General features: G+C 40.4%; 3 protein-coding genes across 5 annotated transcripts; 2 read left to right on the forward strand and 1 right to left on the reverse strand.

The window, feature by feature from the left end:
• Positions 1-11: 11 nt before the first annotated feature.
• On the forward strand, positions 12-2,799 carry LOC118368304 (DNA mismatch repair protein Mlh3-like). The gene is made up of 11 exons (XM_035752305.2): positions 12-198; positions 313-389; positions 573-677; positions 791-875; positions 964-1,032; positions 1,208-1,316; positions 1,521-1,677; positions 1,781-1,804; positions 1,940-2,018; positions 2,095-2,243; positions 2,651-2,799. Exons 1-11 carry the CDS (start codon positions 12-14, stop codon positions 2,720-2,722), a joined length of 1,113 nt encoding a protein of 370 aa, XP_035608198.2. The 3' UTR covers positions 2,723-2,799.
• Positions 2,589-15,607, reverse strand: LOC118368305 (transmembrane emp24 domain-containing protein 10-like). The gene is made up of 5 exons (XM_035752306.2): positions 15,359-15,607; positions 14,023-14,143; positions 6,142-6,215; positions 3,504-3,630; positions 2,589-3,313 (listed from the first exon to the last, which is right to left on the reverse strand). The coding sequence occupies exons 1-5, from the start codon at positions 15,533-15,535 to the stop codon at positions 3,192-3,194; spliced, it is 621 nt and encodes a 206-aa protein (XP_035608199.1). The 5' UTR covers positions 15,536-15,607; the 3' UTR covers positions 2,589-3,191.
• On the forward strand, positions 14,163-19,511 carry fosaa (v-fos FBJ murine osteosarcoma viral oncogene homolog Aa). Of its 3 annotated transcripts, XM_052496848.1 has the most exons (5): positions 14,163-14,922; positions 16,675-16,774; positions 17,493-17,720; positions 18,039-18,146; positions 18,261-19,511. In XM_052496848.1, exons 1-5 carry the CDS (start codon positions 14,852-14,854, stop codon positions 18,927-18,929), a joined length of 1,176 nt encoding a protein of 391 aa, XP_052352808.1. In that variant the 5' UTR covers positions 14,163-14,851; the 3' UTR covers positions 18,930-19,511. The 3 variants fall into 3 exon arrangements, with proteins under 3 accessions (XP_052352808.1, XP_035609592.1, XP_035609593.1); XM_035753699.2 differs by lacking the exon at positions 14,163-14,922 and having other exon boundaries at positions 16,501-16,774; XM_035753700.2 differs by lacking the exon at positions 14,163-14,922 and having other exon boundaries at positions 16,660-16,774; positions 17,542-17,720.
• Positions 19,512-19,626: the final 115 nt, after the last annotated feature.

A 19,626-nucleotide genomic window follows, 5' to 3' on the forward strand; every position in this document is an offset into this window, starting at 1 on the left:
GCAAGCTATGTATGAAAAGTATATTTAAGGATGTATGTTTGACTATGAGTGCTTGTGTTAGTGTTTACTACCTTGCTTTCCTTCCTTCCCCTGCAGGGATTGAGTACAGGTGTTACCCATTTCAAATGGATCTAGTCTTGCCCTTCCTTCCCAAATCCAAATCAGGGAGAGTTCTTAGTTCAGGGCCTGACAATAGAGGTACAATGGAGGTTTCTGGCAAAAATGTAGATCAGAATACTGCAGTAGATTAATGTGTGTGTATTATTAACCTATTTTTTATATTCTTGTGTAATCTTATTATTTTTATTGAAGATGACATTCAGGACTCTAATTCACTGTCCTCCCTGTACTCTGAGTGGACTAACCCTGTGTTTGCACGACCTCCTATGGTAAGCCAAATTCTCTCGTTTCACTCCAGAATGTACAAATACGGTAAACTACCTGCCTCAGTCCAGAAATGAAATACAATTACATTATTTAGGAACTTAATTTTCACATGTAAAAAATGTGGGTTGTCTTGACTTCCCTTTAAAGAACAATATTGCTTATTTCAACAACCCATGACTTGCCAGGTTGGTGTGGACATATCAAGTGTGCAAGCTGAAGGACTGGCTGTGAAGATCCATAACATCCTCTTTCCATACCGCTTCTCCAAGGACATGATTCACTCAATGAAGGCAAATATCTCATTACCCTTTGATTCATATGATAGTGTGTTGATACAGTGGCTTTATTTCCCACCATGAAGTGATTTCTAACACTAGCTAAATATTTCTCTCTTACCTTCTAGGTTATTCATCAAGTGGATAAGAAGTTTCTTGCATGTCTTATCAACACACAAGACCAAGAACCTGCGGCCTGCAGCAAAACTGATGGTACAGAGAGAGAGTGTCAGTTTAAACAGTTTTCCAGAGTTAAGTCATACATTTTTCTTTCTAATTGATCACACCTTTTGAATTTCAGGGAACCTTTTAGTGTTAGTGGATCAACACGCTGCGCATGAGAGAGTTCGTCTTGAGAATCTAGTTGCAGGTAAGACCACCCCACCCTGAAGTGGATGCTATGCAATTACAAAGACAATGCTGAAATACTCTGTAACATGTTAATACAGTGTTGTTACTGTAGTAATTACAGCATTACCAAGTAGGAATACGAGCAATTGGTGTAAAGTGTAACCGCCCATTCTGTTATGTATGCAATGATGCAGATTCGTACGAGGATGATCCAGAGACACCGGGGGAGAGACGGCTATGCTCATCCACTGTAGCCCCACCACTGGAGGTCAGCGTGACAGAGGAGGAGCTGAGGCTGCTCAGGTCAGCGCTTGGCTGCCTCTAAGACAAGCGGTCAGAGGAACTGTGTTGACCATCCAAACGAGATGTAGTGAATGTGCGGTTGGTTTTCCCAGCTGTTAAGTGGAGACAATTGTCTCAACCACTTAATTAGGAGTGAGGGTTTATAGTGGTGGTGGCACAGCTTCTGCTCTGATGATATGGATTAGGGGGTGTTCCTTTCGACAGGTCCTGCCGGCCATCCTTGAGGGGCCTGGGTCTGGAGATGCAGTTCTCGCAGATAGATCCCCAGGTCCTGGTGGGGAAGGTGCCAAAGTGTTTCACAGAGAAGGAGAGCAATGAACTCCGCCGGGGGAGACGTTCTATCATCAAGCCCATAGTGGAGGTGAGAATTATACCACCTCAGCAAAATGATTATACCCTGTAATATTTCCTTATTGATTCAATTATCACCTCATTCCTATTCATTTCCACCTCATGCCCTCCAGGAGTACCTTCAAGAGCAGATTGAGGTGAGGATGAGTGCTCTCTGTGTTTTCCATGCTGTCTTGTTTGAAAGAACAATCAATATGATGAATATTGTCAAATAATTTGTGTGTGAGTTCATTTCTATTGATCTGTTTTGTGTGTTATTCCTTTCATCTCAGTTACTGCGTTCAACTGGCAGAGTGCGAGGGACATTGCCTCTTACGGTACTTAAAGTCCTCGCCTCCCTTGCATGTCATGGTGAGTGTTATTTTCTAATTCAGTGGTCATACTGTACTTTTTTATACGTTTCTCATTAGTGTCATGGCCCAAACAGGTGCAATCAAATTCAATGACCGCCTGAGTAAGGAGGAGTGTTGCAGCCTGGTAGGCGCTCTATCTTCATGCCAGCTGCCCTTCCAGTGTGCCCATGGCCGCCCATCCATCGCCCCGCTGGTAGACGTCCTTCACTTGAATGACCAAGAGGTACCACTATAGACATGCACGGATCAGCTTAAAAGGAAAGCTCCACCCAAAGAAATGTGGGTATTTGTTAATATATTTCCAAAATGTTTTGCATGTCAGCAATCAAGTTTAAGACAACTTTTAAAATAGGTGGTCTGCTGTATTTTGAAAGTTAATCTTCAACTTGGTTGCTGACATGCAAAACATTTCAGGACTATAATCAATGGAGTAATGAAACATACCAAAACAGTTTTTGGGTGGAATTTTACTTGAACTGTTTAATTTGTAATTCGGGTCCCAACACATTACAAATCAATACTTCAAACATGTCACTACAGATATTAACAAAATACAAATGAGTCTTGCTCCACAATCAGAATTTGCTTTATGCCAAGCTTAATTTGCTAAACAATACTTGTTTTTCACAGGAACCACCTAGACCAAATCTCAGAAAACTGAGAAGAATGTACAAAGCCTGGGAACTTTATGGAAATAGATAAGTGTGCCAACATTGTCAAATGATAAAAGATTCATTTAAAAACAGGATTTCCCTCATTAAATGAGACATGTATTGTAATTACTGGTATTTTAATGCCGTATAGTCTTTATAGCTATATGAAAGACACCCAGAGTGAAAGCCTTCTTAATCAAAAACACAACCATGTACCTGACATACTGGGGACACTTTATTTTTTGCATAACAATAGCTGAATGTGTGATGGGAGGCTTTGTGCACTCACAAAAAGTGTTTATTTTCATGCAATATTGCATGAATAAATCTCAAACCAATGTATCCATGTATTTCTAATCAAAACAGTGCCTGAGATGAGGCTAGTAAAAAACTGAAGTTGACAGAAGACTGAAATAAATTAAAATTGTATAGGGGGGCTACTACCCAACTTTTTCTCTCACAAATTGCACACCATTTCCCCAAACGTCCTCAACATGGTCCCCGCTTCGTAGATGGCTTTACTCAATCAGTTTCTTCGCCTTGAAGAAACGCCGTAGGTAGAAGACCTGCCACGTTGCCAGCCCAATTAGACAGCACATGGAGAAGATACTGAAGTACAAGACACGTATGTTGGTGGATTCTGCAATGTGAGGAAAAATCTATTTAACCAAGTAACGTGTCGGTTTAAATAAACTAAGGTTTTACTATTTTCACAAGACCAGGAAAAAAAGATTGAGAAACATGAGACACTGAACATTTTCTGGTTGAGTGAAAGCATGGACCGCAAATGTTGCTTTGCACCCGTTTGTTTTTTTCCATATAGCACTTACCATTTGTGTCCCTCATTTCCTCTTCACGCTTCTTCATGTAGGCAAAGTCATTCACAATGGACTCCGACAAGTCTTCGAGGCGTCTTAGTTCAACTTCTAGGGGCTTTAGCTTCTCAACCTTTGCAATCTGAAAAGAGCAGAAGAATAAGTTGAACATGAGTATTCTCTTCCACCGAAACATTGCACCATACAGAATAAAGCCCCGATTGACCACTGGATGTCCTTAGTCACATTTAATAGTGTAGGAAATGGTGTGAAAATGTATGACACTTGTATTGCGGAGTGGATAAAGAGCTGTGGGAGCATGCTTTCAGAAATGTAGTTGAGAGAAAGTTAGTCTTAGGGTGTCTTCACACTCGGTCCCCTTTCAGGCAATTTTTTGTTAAGGTAGTGCAGTTCTTAATTTTTGTGCAGTGTGAACATTTCAAATGAACTCAGAACCCTCAAGAGCCCCTGAACTGAACTGAGACCATCTTGAGAGGTGGTCTGGTTTGGTTCGCTTTAAGGCAATGTGAACAGAAGGCTCCCCAGGGTCGCTTGTCATTATTTCCAGACCATACACTATAGACTACTGCAACACTGTTTCCCACTGCTATAACCCCTCACATTGGTGCCACAAAAGAGAGATGTTCAGATTCGTGGAGGGAAAAAAAACATGCTGTTTTTGGATATTGATTAGCAATTGTCAAGGATACACAGACATTAAAATGTGTGTGGAGTTTTGTACAGACAATATTCAGATTATTTGTTTGCAATACAAGATCTATAGGCTGAGATTCATTAATTGTTTATTTGAAAGTGGGGCTTGATTAATGTGAGAAGACTGATTCAGTGAATCAATGCTAGCTCTTGGTGTACAATTTGCAGTTCTATTTATTCTGTTAACAATAATACTTACATGTTAAATTACAATTATAATCAGAAGTTAATAGTAACTAAATACAATCTATTAGCGTCAAATGTGAGTAGGTACACTACCAATCAGAAGTTGACACCTACTCATTCCAGGGTTTTTATTTGTACTATTCTACATTCTAGAATAGTGAAGCCATCAAAATGTTATGTTATGATAAAATATGGAATTGTGTAGTAATCAAAATATATTTTGAGATTCTTCCAAGTAGTCACCCTTTGCACACTCTCAACCAGCTTCATAAGGAATGCTTTTCCAACAGTCTTGAATGAGTTCCCATACATGCTGAGCACTTGTGGCTGATTTTCCTTCACTCTACAGTCCAACTCTTCCCAAACCATCTCAATTGGGTTGGCGTCAGGTGATTGTGGAGGCCAGGTCATCTGATGCAGCACTCCATCACTCTCCTTCTTGGTCAAATAGCCCTTACACAGCCTGGAGGTGTGTTTTGGGTCATTGTCTGGTTGACAAACAAATTATAGTCCCACTAAGCGCAAACCAGATGGGATGGCGTATCGTTGCAGAATGCTGTGGTAGCCATGCTGGTTAAGTGTGCCTTGAATTATAAGTCACTGACAGTGTCACCGGCAAAGCACCATCACCCCACCTCCATGCTTCACGTTGGGAACCACATGTGGAGATCATCCGTTCACTTACTCTGAGTCTCACAGACACAATTTGGACAGATTTCCACCGGTCTAATGTCCATTGCTCATGTTTCTTGGCCCAAGCAAGTCTCTTCTTATTGGTGTCTTTTAGTAGCGATTTCTTTGCAGCAATTTGACCATGAAGGCCTAATGCACGCAGTCACCTCTGAACAGTTGTCTGTTACATGAACTCTGAAGTTTTTATTTGGGCTGCAATTTCTGGAGGCTGGTAACTCTAATGAACTTATCTTCTGCAGCAGAGGTAACTCTGGGTCTTACTTTCCTGTGGCGGCCCTCATGAGAGAGTTTCATCATAGCAACTGCACTTTTTCAGAATTGACTGACCATCATTTCTCTTTGTTGGTTGAGCTGCTCTTGCCATAATATGGACTTGGTATTTCAAATGCATTAAGGTAAGAAATTACACAAATTCACTTATGAAAAAGCACAGCTGTTAATTGAAATGCATTCCAGGTGACTACCTCATGAAGCTGGTTGAGAGAATGCCAAGAGTGTGCAAAGCTGTCAAGGCAAAGAGTGGCTACTTTGTAGACTAAATATATTTGGATTTGTTTAACACTTTGGTTACTGTACGATTCCTTTTGTTATTTCATAGTTTTGATGGATTCACTATTCTAGAATGTAGAAAATAGTAAAAAAAAATACAAATCCTGGCATGAGTAGGTGTGTCCAAACTTGAGACTGGTACTGTACATCGTTCTGATGGAATGGCTTATACTGCAGTTTGGGTTTTTACAGAGTGCATTTGAGTTAATGTTCAACGGTATTGGTTCCTTAACATAGCAAAGCGAACTCGGACCACAAAATAAAATAGGTGTAAACTAGCAAAAGAGTTGAGTCCTCATTCAAAGGCAAGGGCAGTGTGAATACAAAGAACTGAGTTCTTTGGCTTTTTATTTTGTTTTTTTAAAACTCCAGTGTTCACTTTAGAGGACTGTGAAAGGAACCTTAACCATCATTGACATTATACATATATATTTTTTCATGTTGACTCATGGTCACACCAAATCTGATCCAGATGGACCCGGAGAAAGGCTGATGAGCAGTTGGTACTTACCTCTTCATAATTCTTTGCCTCCACACCATGCTTCATGTCTAAATTGACCAGCTGGTCTGTGACCCTCCCAGTACCTAGACCCCAAAATGAAAAGACTTATTGTACAGGGGCCAAACATTCCAGGAAATGACTATTCCCTGCTTCTAAATCCTGCCCAGTCTACTTTGGCTTAATCATATATTCTCTTAACCCTTGAAGCAAGGCTTGACATTAACTTTTTTAGCCACTTGTCTCCATCCAAATAAAATTAAAAATAAAAGACTACACATTTGGCTCGCATGCTACGGGATGGATGAGAGGAATCGTGACATTGACAAAAGATACTTAGGATATTCAAAAATATTTGTCTCCACTATTTCACGCTGTGACACGAAAGATGTGTAGTGGCCTAGGCCTATCTGTGTGTGCCTAAGCGTGCAGCTGGAGCGAGTGACAGTCAATGAGCCAAGCTGGCTGTGCGTCTTGTGATTGGTTGTAAATCATGGGCTGCAGAGCAACTCTGCTGTCCTCAGCAGGGGCGTAGGCCTAGGTGGGCGCAATCAGATTGAGCACCTGTTCCAAACTGGACATTGTCTTTTTACCTAAGCACAGTAGCCTACTTGAAAGAGCGCACCAGAATTGAGTACAGTTACCTCAAAATGGTTGACTGCTGGAGTTCCTGCACCTCCTATACAATATTAGCTCAAAATAAATATAGGAGTTCTTGCACCTAAATATAAAATGATACCGGGACCCAAAATGAGTACTGGTACCTATTTCAGTCAAGCACTGGCTTGAACATGCATACACCATCAGATGGAATTCATAGCAAGCAGTAGGGAGGGGTTGGGAAAACTAAAGGGATATTGATATTAATAATACATTATTTGGCAGATGCCTTTCAGGACACTCAAGGACGTTATACATAAAATCAATTGTATTTAGGCCAATGTAATGCTTGATTATTTACTGGGGGAAAAAACCTAATGAAATGTTAATTATATTCAATTCAGTTCATCAATTTCTAAACAATGGGCAGGTTCTGGCACATCACTTAAATAAGGTATCTTATTTTCAATACATTTGTAAATGTAAACCTGTTTTCACTTTGTCATTATTGGGTATTGTGTGTAGATTGAGAGAAAAATAAATGTAATCCATTTTAAAATAAGGCTAACATGAAATGGTTTGTTTGCGATCAATTCCAGAAAGGTATTAGGTAAGATTTCATGATGAGTGCCAAAATTGTGTACCAGAATTTTTTGGAACGGCCCTGCCATCAACAGATTTGCCTACACCACTGGTCCATTATAAACTGATTTGCATTTTTTGCCTCATCCTTCCCTCTTATTAAACCTAGGCTACTACAGTTGAAGTCGGAAGTTAATATACACTTAGGTTGGAGTCACTGTTTTTTCAACCACCCCACAAATTTCTTGTTAACAAACTATAGTTTTGGCAAGTCTGTTAGGACATCTACTTTGTGCATGACAAGTCAATTTTTCCAACAATTGTTTACAGACAGATTATTTAACTTATTCATTGTATCACAATTCCAGTGGGTCAGAAGTTTATACACTAAGTTGACTGTGCCTTTAAACAGCTTGAAAAATTCCAGAACATTGTGTCATGGCTTTAGAAGTTTCTGATAGGCTAATTGACATAATTTGAGTCAATTGGAGGTGTATCTGGGGATGTATTTCAAGGCCTACCTTCAAACTCAGTGCCTCTTTGCTTGATATTATGGGAAAATCAAAAGAAATCAGCCAAGAACTCAGAAAAAAAAGCCACGTTCATCTGTACAAACAATAGTACGCAAGTATAAACACCATGGGACCACGAAGCCGTCATACCGCTCAGGAAGGAGATGTGTTCTGTCTCCTAGAGATGAACATACTTGGTGGGAGAATTGCAAATCAATCCCAGAACAGCAAAGGACCCTGTGAAGATGCTGGAGGAAACCGGTACAAAAGTATCTATATCCACAGTAAAAACGAGTCCTATGACAACATAACCTGAAAGGCCGCTTAGCAAGGAAGAAGCCACTGCTCCAAAACTGCTATGAAAAAGCCAGACTACGGTTTGCAACTGCACATGGGGACAACGATCGTACTTTTTGGAGAACTGTCCTCTGGTCTAATGAAACAAAAATAGAACTGTTTGGTCATAATGACCATCGTTATGATGAGGGGAAAGGGGGATGCTTGCAAGCCGAAGAACAACATAAACAATTTAAAGGCAATGCCACCAAGTACTAATTGAGTGCATGTAAACTTCTGACCCACTGGGAATATGATGAAAGAAACAAAAGATGAAATAAATCATACTATTATTGACATTTCACATTAAAATAAAAGGGGTGATCCTAACTGACCTAAGACGGAATTTTTACTAGGATTAAATGTCAGGAATTGTGAAAACTGAGTTTAAATGTAGTTGGCTAAGGTGTATGTAAACTTCTGACTTCAACTGTATATGCATTGTAGGTAGATTGCACAATGCTAGAATAATATGGAAATAGGTCAAGGGCCAACTACGCATCATTTCTTTCATAAACTCTCCTCAGCTCATTCTATTTTTACATCGTATTGTTTGCTCAATTTCACTTCTTGTGGCCTAAAATATTTCTCAATAAAAATACATCTGAATGAGAATAGCATAGATTACGACTTTCATAATTATTCCAATTTAAAAGCGTCAACTTTAGGACATTAAACACTATTGGAATAGTTTGAAAAATACACTTCATAACTTTCATTTGTCTTAATACTACATATGATATTTCAGTTAGTAGGATTAAGATTTTGGATGTTTTGGTTTGCAACGTCAAGAAGGGATTTTTATTCCTGGTCTCGCATGCATCATTCCTGTCTTACAATGCTTTGCTCAACTAAGGTTTGTTGACATTTCTCATTAGATATGTATATCTTGCTATTGTTTTGCAAAGAAAAAGCCATATTTCAGACTTTTTTTTTGGCCAGTCTGAGATATAGCTTTTTCTTTGCAACTCTGCCTAGAAGGCCAGCATCCCGGAGTCGCCTCTTCACTGTTGACATTGAGACTGGTGTTTTGCAGGTATTATTTAATGAAGTTACCAGTTGAGGACGTTTCTCAAACTAGACACTAATGTACTTGTCCTCTTGCTCAGTTGTGCATTGGGGCTTCCCACTCTTTCTATTCTGGTTAGAGACAGTTTGTGCTGTTCTGTGAAGGGAGTAGGTCACTGCATTGTACGAGATCTTCAGTTTCTTAGCAATTTCTCACATGGAATAGCATTCATTTCTCAAAACAAGAATAGACTGACGAGTTTCAGAAGAAAGTTGTTTGTTTCTGGCCATTTTGAGCCTGTAATCGAACCCACAAATCCTGATGCTCCAGATACTCAACTAGTCTAAAGAAGGCCAGTTTTATTGCTTCTTTAATCAGAACAGTTTTCATCTGTGCTAACAATTGCAAAAGGGTTTTCTAATGATCAATTACCCTTTTAAAATTAGGAACTTGGGATTAGCTAATACAATGTGCCATTGGAAAACATGAGTGATGGTTGCTGATCATGGGCTTCTGTATGCCTATGTAGATATTCCATTCAAAATCAGCCGTTTCCAGCTACAATAGTCATTACAATGTACAGTCGTGGCCATTGTTCTGCCTCTGTTGACCATGGTTACCTGCAAGGAAACATGTGCTGTCATCATTGCTTTGCAAAAAAAGTGCTTCACAGGCAACGATATTGCTGCCAGGAAGATTCCCCCGAAATCAACCATTTATCGGATCATCAAGAACTTCAAGGAGAGCGGTTCAATTGTTGTGAAGAAGGCTTCAGGGCGCCCAAGAAAGTCCAGCAAGAGCCAGGACCATCTCCTGAAGTTGATTCAGCTGTGGGATCAGGGCACCACCAGTACAGAGCTTGCTCAGGAATGGCAGCAGGCAGATGTGAGTGCATCTGCACGCACAGTGAGGCGAAGACTTTTGGAGGATGGCCTGGTATCAAGAAGGGCAGAAAAGCCACTTCTCTCCAGGAAAAACATCAGGGACATACTGATATTCTGCAAAAGGTACAGGGATTGGACTGCTGAGGACTGGGGTAAAGTCATTTTCTCTGATGAATCCCCTTTCCGATTGTTTGGGGCATCCGGAATAAAGCTTGTCCAGAGAAGACAAGGGGAGTGCTACCCCATCAGTCCTGTGTCATGCCAACAGTAAAGCATCCTGAGAACATTCATGTGTGGGGTTGCTTCTCAGCCAAGGGAGTGGGCTCACTCACAATTTTGCCTAAGAACACAGCCATGAATGAAGAATGGTACCAACATCTTCCGAGACCAACTTCTACCAACCATCCAGGAACTGTTTGACGAACAATGCCTTTTCCAGCATGACGGAGCACATTGCCATAAGGCAACGGTGATAAAGTGAATCAGGGAACAAAACATCGATATTTGGGTCCATGGTAGAGGTCGACCGATTATGATTTTTTTTTTACGCCGATACTGATTATTGGCGGCCCCAAAAAGCCGATACCGATCAATCGGCCAATTTAAAATATGAAAAAATACAAAATTGAACTAATGACAATTACAACAATACTGAATGAACACTTATTTTAACGTAATATAATACATCAATAAATAATGCAAAAACAAAGGTGTTGGAGAAAGTAAAAGTGCAATATGTGCCATGTAAGAAAGATAACGTTTAAGTTCCTTGCTCAGAACATGAGAACATATGAAAGCGGGTGGTTCCTTTTAACATGAGTCTTCAATATTCCCAGGTAAGAAGTTTTAGGTTGTAGTTATTATAGGACTATTTCCCTCTATACCATTTGTATTTCATTAACCTTTGACTATTGGATGTTCTTATAGGCACTTTAGTATTGCCATTGTAACAGTATAGCTTCCGTCCCTCTCCTCGCTCCTCCCTGGGCTCGAACGAGGAACACAATGACAACAGCCACCCTCGAAGCACAAAGGCCCTTGCAGAGCAAGGGGAACAACCACTCCAAGTCTCAGAGTGACGTTTGAAATGCTATTAGCACGCACTCCGCTAACTAGCTAGCCATTTCACTTCGGTTACACCAGCCTCATCTCGGGAGTTGATAGGCTTGAAGTCATAAACAGGGCAATGCTTGACGCACAACAAAGAGCTGCTGGCAAAACGCACAAAAGTGCTGTTTGAATTAATGCTTATGAGCCTGTTGCTGCCTACCACCGCTCAGTCAGATACTTGTATGCTCAGTCAGATTATATGCAAAGCAGGACACGTTAGATAAAATAGTAATATCAACCATGTGTAGTTAACTAGTGATTATGATTGATTTTTTTTTTTTTTATAAGATAAGTTTAATGCTAGCTAGCAACTTACCGTGGCTTACTGCATTCGTGTAACAGGCAGTCTCCTCGTGGAGTGCAACGAGAGGCAGGTGGTTATAGCGTTGGACTAGTTAACTGTAAGGTTGCAAGATTGGGTCCCCCGAGCTGACAAGGTGAAAATCTGTCAAATCTGCCCATGAACGAGGCACTTAACCCACCGTTCGTTCTTAGGTAGTCATTGAAAATAAGAATAGGTTCTTAACGGACTTGCCTAGTTAAATAAAGATTAAATAAAGGTGTAAAGAAAAAGAAATCGGCGTCCAAAAATACAGATTGCAGATTTTCAAGTTATCCAAACATCGGCACTAATTAATCGGTCATTCCGATTAATCGGTTGACCTCTAGTCCATGGCCAGGAAACTCCCCAGACCTTAATCCCTTTGAGGACTTGTGGTCAATCCTCAAGAGGCAGCTGGATAAACAAAAACCCACATATTCTGACAAACTTTGCATTGATTATGCAAGAACGGGCTGCCAGTCAGTCAGGATGTGGCCCAGAAGTTAAGTTAATTGACAGCATGCCAGGGCAGATTGCAGAGGTCTTGAAAAATAAGGGACAACACTGAAAATAATTACTTTTTGCTTCAACTTCATGTAGTTGTTAATAAAAGCCTTTGACACTTATGAAATGCTTGTAATTATATTCCATAGTAACATCTGACAAAAACATCTAGACACTGAAGCAGCAAACTTTGTGGAAATGAATATGTGTCATTCTCAAAACTTTTGGCCACGACTATTTCTGATCCATTTTCTTTCAAAAACAAGGCCATTTCTATGTGACCCCAAACGTTTGAACGATAGTGTTTGTATATATACAGTGGGGCAAAAAAGTATTTAGTCAGCCACCAATTGTGCAAGTTCTCCCACTTAAGATGAGAGAGGCCTGTAATTTTCATCATAGGTACACTTCAACTATGACAGACAAAATGAGAAGAAAAAAAAAAACAGAAAATCACATTGTAGGATTTTTTATGAATTTATTTGCAAATTATGGTGGAAAATAAGTATTTGGTCAATAACAAAAGTTTCTCAATACTTTTATATACCCTTTGTTGGCAATGACAGAGGTCAAACGTTTTCTGTAAGTCTTCACAAGGTTTTCACACACTGTTTCTGGTATTTTGGCCCATTCCTCCATGCAAGATCTCCTCTAGAGCAGTGATGTTTTTGGGCTGTTGCTGGGCAACACGGACTTTCAACTCCCTCCAAAGATTTTCTATGGGGTTGAGATGTGGAGACTGGCTAGGCCACTCCAGGACCTTGAAATGCTTCTTACGAAGCCACTCCTTTGTTGCCCAGGCGGTGTGTTTGGGATCATTGTCATGCTGAAAGACCCAGCCACGTTTCATCTTCAATGCCCTTGCTGATGGAATGAGGTTCTCACTCAAAATCTCACGATACATGGCCCCATTCATTCTTACCTTTACACGGATCAGTCGTCCTGGTCCCTTTGCAGAAAAACAGCCCCAAAGCATGATGTTTCCAGCCCCATGCTTCACAGTAGGTATGGTGTTCTTTGGATGCAACTCAGCATTCTTTGTCCTCCAAACACGACGAGTTGAGTTTTTACCAAAAAGTTATATTTTGGTTTCATCTGACCACATGACATTCTCCCAATCTTCTTCTGGATCATCCAAATGCTCTCTCGCAAACTTCAGACGGGCCTGGACATGTACTGGCTTAAGCAGTGGGACACGTCTGGCACTGCAGGATTTGAGTCCCTGGCGGCGTAGTGTGTTACTGATGATAGGCTTTGTTACTTTGGTCCCAGCTCTCTGCAGGTCATTCACTAGGTCCCCCGTGTGGTTCTGGGATTTTTGCTCACCGTTCTTGTGATCATTTTGACCCCACGGGGTGAGATTGCGTGGAGCCCCAAATCGAGGGAGATTATCAGTGGTCTTGTATGTCTTCCATTTCCGAATAATTGCTCCCACAGTTGAATTCTTCAAACCAAGCTGCTTACCTATTGCAGATTCAGTCTTCCCAGCCTGGTGCAGGTCTACAATTTTGTTTCTGGTGTCCTTTGACAGCTCTTTGGTCTTGGCCATAGTGGAGTTTGACTGTTTGAGGTTGTGGACAGGTGTCTTTTATAATGATAACAAGTTCAAACAGGTACCATTAATACAGGTAACGAGTGGAGGACAGAGGAGACTCTTAAAGAAGAAGTTACAGGTCTGTGAGAGCCAGAAATCTTGCTTGTTTGTAGGTGACCAAATACTTATTTTCCACCATAATTTGCAAATAAATTCATAAAAAATCCTACAATGTGATTTTCTGGATTTTTTCCCCCATTTTGTCTGCCATAGTTGAAGTGTACCTATGATGAAAATTACAGGCCTCATCTTTTTAAGTGGGAGAACTTGCACAATTGGTGGCTGACTAAATACTTTTTTGCCCCACTGTATATTCTGGGTTGTTTGACTTTTTTAAAACTTACAAGCCTTAAGGTCGAACCCTGCTGGCTTTACACTTAAACGACCCATGCCCATTGCTATGTTTAGAATATATCTGTGATATGGTTAAACATACTCACCTAGGGGGGATTTGCTTTCGAAGCAAACCTCAAACATATCATAGTCCTCTGTTGTAAAGGCAAACTTCCCCTTTGAAGCATCCTCCTTGGAGTACAAGATGTGACCTGACGAATCTGTAATCTGAAATGGAAAATAATTCAAACACATTGTTGGTAGTTTTCTGACCCAGATACACTAGACCTGCATGAATCAAAATAAACTAGCTAGCTACTTGTTAATTTTTATAACATACACTACATGACCAAAAGTATGTAGACACCTGCTCGACAAACATCTCATTCCAAAATCACAGGCATTAATATGCTGCTATAATAGCCTCCCCTCTTCTGGGAAGGTTTTCCACTAGATGTTGGAACAATGCTGCAGGGACTTGCTTCCATTCAGTCATAAGAGCATTACTGAGATTGGGCACAGATGTCGGGCGATTAGGCCTGGCTCGCAGTCTGCGTTCAAATTCATCCCAAAGGTGTTCGATGGGGTTGAGGTCAGGGCTCTGTGCTGGCCAGTCAGTTCTTCCACAATGATCACGAACCAAACCAAACCATTTCTGTGTGGACCTTGCTTTGTACACGGGGGCATTGCCATGCCGCAACAGGAAAGTGCTTTCCCCAAACTGTTGGTTGAACAGAATCATCTAGAATGTAATTGTATGCTGTAGCGTTAATATTTCCCTTCACTGGAACTAAGAGGCCTAGCACGAACCATGAAAAACAACCCCAGACCATTATTCCTCCTCCTCCACTAAACTTAACAGTTGGCACGATGCAGTCGGGCAGGTAGGGTTCTCCTGGCATCCACCGAACCCAGATTTGTCTGTTGGACTGCCAGATGTTGAAGCTCCAGAGAACACGTTTCCACTGCTCCGTTGTCCAATGGTGGCGAGCTTTACACCACTCCAGGTTAGTCACTGAGCTCTTCAGTAAGGCCATTATACTGCCAATGTTTGTCTATGGAGATAGCATGGTTATGTGCTCGATGTTATACACTTGTCCTCTCGTAGCTACATAATTAATACTACATTGATATTTTATTCAAGTCTTTTGCCGTACTCTGTTGAACCAAAATGACAGCATTTTATTTAGCCAGCTGTACTGAACAAGTTCGATAGTCCATACATCGTATAGGTTAGCTAGATAACTTTAGCTGTCTAGTCAGATGGCCAGCTAATGCAAACAAACCTGCACAGAGACATTTTCTTTATATATGGGTATTGATAGTAGCTAAGTGATGCACATATTCGAGGCTTCCATGTCAAATAGTAACGCTAACACCAACTTGATTCCAAGGATTTGAGACAGTCTAGCGAGCTAGTTCAGACCTAGCTAGCTATGTTACCTTGAGATTGTTTTTCGCATTTGGTTGTTCGCTAACTTCGTATTCGCCTGTGACCAGCACGTCTTTGTGGATCTCTTCCCGCAAACATTTTCTAAGATTTACCGGTAAATAGAACGTAATCGAAAAGGTCAAATCAAAAAGAACAGGAAAGGTAAGTAATAGAAAAAGTCTAGACATACTGTAGCTGGCTGTGTGCTACAGTTAGTCGCCACCAAGCTATCTCGATTATATAAATATAGATGCTGCTCAGTTCCGGGTTAAGTCACGTGATCTCTTTGCTTCGCAGTACTTTTTGCAAGTGCAACGCGCGGGGTAGTAATGATTTTTTTAAAAATCACCATACAGTTTCTACTTAGTTTCCATTTTATTTTCGTTGACATGTATTCCATCGTTTTATTTTAGTAATAATAAGTACTAAATACGTAAATTAAAATACAAATCATGTTCTTCAATGGTTACTGGTCGATCGAGCCGTAATAAGGTTTTTGTTTAAAAAAATAATATGAAGAAAATATTTGATTTCTAGGACATCAGTGTCCTTATATGGAATGCATAATTTGCGAGATTGGCGTATAATAACTGTCGTTATATTAATGGCGTAGTCTAATATTATACTGTCATTCTATTATGTAATTTAAAAAAAATAAAGAATAGCTTTAGAACTAACACAACCAGATTTATCAGTTCTTGTGTGTAGATAACTTTAGTTGTAGTGGCCTATAATTATCCTGCTGCCTGATAAAACGTATGTAACATTTACAATAATTCTAAGCAGTAACTATTGTGTATATTTCCAATGTCATATAGTGCGCTGTAAACCAATTCATTCAGATAGAGACAACTACATTATATGGCCATTAAAATGTGCTGTTATTTTCACAAAATCAGTAGAGTCCGTGTGCCTGAATTTATGAATGGGCATGCTTCACGCTACCCACTTCTCTCTGGTATTTGTTGGATAAATGCATTTGGAAAAAATACATTATATTTAACTTGGGGGAAATTACACATTTTAGCAACTCAGTCATATGACATTGAGCATTTGGCCGATGTTATTAAAAAATATGCTAAATGTGTGTTTCTTTGTCCTGTGGCTCCCCTCCATAGAGATGGTATAGCCTCCGTTCATTCATAAAAGTCTGGCAGACTATAAAAGGAGGGGCTTGCACACGAGTCTATCAGTTACCAGGTAAAAACCTGGAATAGATGCAACTGAAGAAAAACTATATTTGACGAGCAGGCCGATTATTCTATTAGCTGAGGATATTTTAAGACATGTTTCTTAACTCTGAATTCGATTCAATGTCTCGCTGCAGCACAGAATCTCCTGTCGGGGACACCCTGATGTACTATCAGAAGACGCAAGATGACTCTTTTTCCACGTCCTCAGATTCGCCGTCAGAGAGCAGTGCACAGGTATGAATGAATCAAGTGGTGATGTCTGTGATGCAATGATAATAATATTCACACACAACGATGTCAACGACTATTAATTAAATGTGGGTGACTTTCATAATGTATCATTGTTAATCAATAGTCTATTAACATAAATGTGTGTGAAATCAATAATCGGAAATCATTGATTTATTTATCGAGATTGTCAGCATATGGGTGGGTAAGTGAGGTACATGATTTTACCATATTATTCATATTTTCGTTATGAATACCTGTTTCCTATTCCAAAATCCAAGAGTGAAATGTTGAAAATGCAATAACACGCCTGTGGATGAAAATTGGGTGTATTATTATTGTCAAGTCCTCAGGCCAAATATGTAGTGTATCCATGCAGCGGTTCATTGAGAAAATAAATCCATTCCGGAGACTTCACAGCATCTCTGCGTCAGTGTTGACGTCAGTAGCAATGATAAAGTCAAATATTGGTTCGGGGAGACTATTTTTAGATGGCTAGATATATTTTAAGAAAACCCATACATAGTTCATACATGCTATGACAATACAGCATAAAGTCACAGACATCCCCAATTCAAATGGGGTAATTACCTTATGTCTCTGTCATTAGAATAACACGTTTTTAGAATGACTGACTTGTTGTGCAGTAAAACAATTAAGGAAATTGTGATAAAAATCATTAGTGGTAAATTATTAATAACTGTGATAATATATAACTTTGCAGGAGCTCTGCCCAGACATGGATATACCAGCCACTTCATTTGTTCCAACAGTGACTGCAATTTCCACTACCCCAGATTTGCAGTGGATGGTCCAGCCGACTATTATAACATCTGTCTCCCCATCTCTGGGTAGCAAGCAAGCCAATGAAGTGCAGAGCTCTCACCAGGCAACACCCAAAGTGGGCGGGAGCAGGGGAAAAAACACTGGCAGAAAGGGGAAAATCGAACAGGTTGGTTAGCGCTTTTCAGATTGCAAATAAAATGAAACACATTCACTTGTGTGAACATCTAAATCAATCTTAATTGCCAACAGTGCAGCAGCATTGCATGCTCCCCAAGAGCAGTGTATTTGGCTGTGTGCCGAGCTCAGGCAGTTCATTTATATTCAGGTCACAGTGAGTCTGCAACAACGGTCTATTTTTAGACGCATTGCAGAGAAAGATGCTTTTGCTACTGTAGAAAGGGGGAACTGGCAATGGAAGTCTGAGATTAGGAGATTAAATGGCCAGATTATTCAAGGTGCAAGTGTTTTTCTCTGAATCTCACAGCTCTCTCCAGAGGAAGAAGAGAAGAAGAGGGTGAGGAGAGAGAGGAATAAAATGGCTGCAGCCAAGTGTCGCAACAGACGGAGGGAACTCACTGATACACTGCAAGCTGTAAGTTAACCCTTGGACATCATGCTAATCACAGTACCATCATTTTAAATAGTAATCTATAGTTATGATTGTTTACATTTCCTGTGTTCCTCATTTTGTTTTTTTTTCCCAAAGGAGACTGATCAGCTGGAGGAAGACAAAACAGCTCTGCAGATTGTGATAGCCAATCTCCTCAAAGAGAAAGAGAGGCTCGAAATTGTCCTCGCTACTCATAACCCTGTGTGCCAAATTGCAGAAGACCTGGACTCCATCTTCTTGGAGCCCAGTGGGTCTCCCGAGCTGCCCCCCAGCCCAGAGGGGAGTAAGCTCCATGAGGACAGTGCCCAGGAAGCTGCCTCGCTCCAGGACATGGACATTCCCAGTGACCCATCCACAGCCATCTCTGGGAACTCCAACATCCTACTCTGTGCCAGTGCTGAAGTAAACATCTGCGACCTTGAGCCCTCTTTGGACATGAAGGAGGGGCTCCTGGACAATCTGTTGCCCAGCATGGAGGAGAAAGTCCCTACAGAGACTGCCCGCTCTGTACCAGACATTGACCTGAGTGGTTCCCTTGGGGTTACGGACTGGGAAACTCTGTACAAATCTGTGTCTAACGACCTAGAGCCTCTGAGCACTCCTGTTGTGACCTCGACCCCCACCTGTAGCAGCTACTTGACCATTTTCACATTCTCCTGTCCCGAGCTCGACTCCTTTGGAGAGGGGTTTGACGGTCGCAAAAGTGGAGTGGGCAAGGCTGAATCTGTTGATATCCTCAAGTCTCCAACCCTGTTGGCCTTATAATGTAAGCAGAGGGAGTTGATTGGTGGATCACTGCCGTTGGTATCCCCAGTTGTAATAAGATATCAGAGACTTGCTGTGGTGTCAGCACATCAGTTTGAGGATTACATCAATGAAATGTGTTACTTGACTAAGCAAGTATAAACTTCTTCCAGATACAATTGATGTAGCTAAAAGCACGGCTATACATTTTACAGATGGGGATAAAGTATGTTCTGGTTTTAACGCATGCCGAGGAATTCCAAATAATGTTCATATATGTATGATCTGGTAAACTGTATTGTGGAATTGACTGTATGGTTTTGTGCTTCAATGGGAATAGTATATCAATAGCAATGAATGTTGTGTTAATAATAGTAAACATCCATGTTCAGTACTCACATAGATACCTCAATGTCATCCACTGTGATTTGACTTCATTGTTACAATGTTTAGGGTTTTCCATGAAAACATCCAGTGCTATATATATCAAGATGTAATTTATGATGATTTATTTTTTTACCTCAGATTTGGACTTGTTTGTCAAATAAAAAAAGTTAATGAGCATTGATTGCTTATTGATAAATATTCACATTAAATATTCATTCAAAGTGATTTTGGGTCTCTCTCTGTGTTTCTGTCTCTGGAAAAGAAGGTGAGAGTATTGATAGTGATTTATTCAAACAAAAATGGCGTTTATAGGCATTAACTAATGAATTAA

The sequence above is a fragment of the Oncorhynchus keta genome, chromosome 35, assembly GCF_023373465.1.
Source record: "Oncorhynchus keta strain PuntledgeMale-10-30-2019 chromosome 35, Oket_V2, whole genome shotgun sequence".
Lineage (NCBI taxonomy): Eukaryota > Metazoa > Chordata > Actinopteri > Salmoniformes > Salmonidae > Oncorhynchus > Oncorhynchus keta.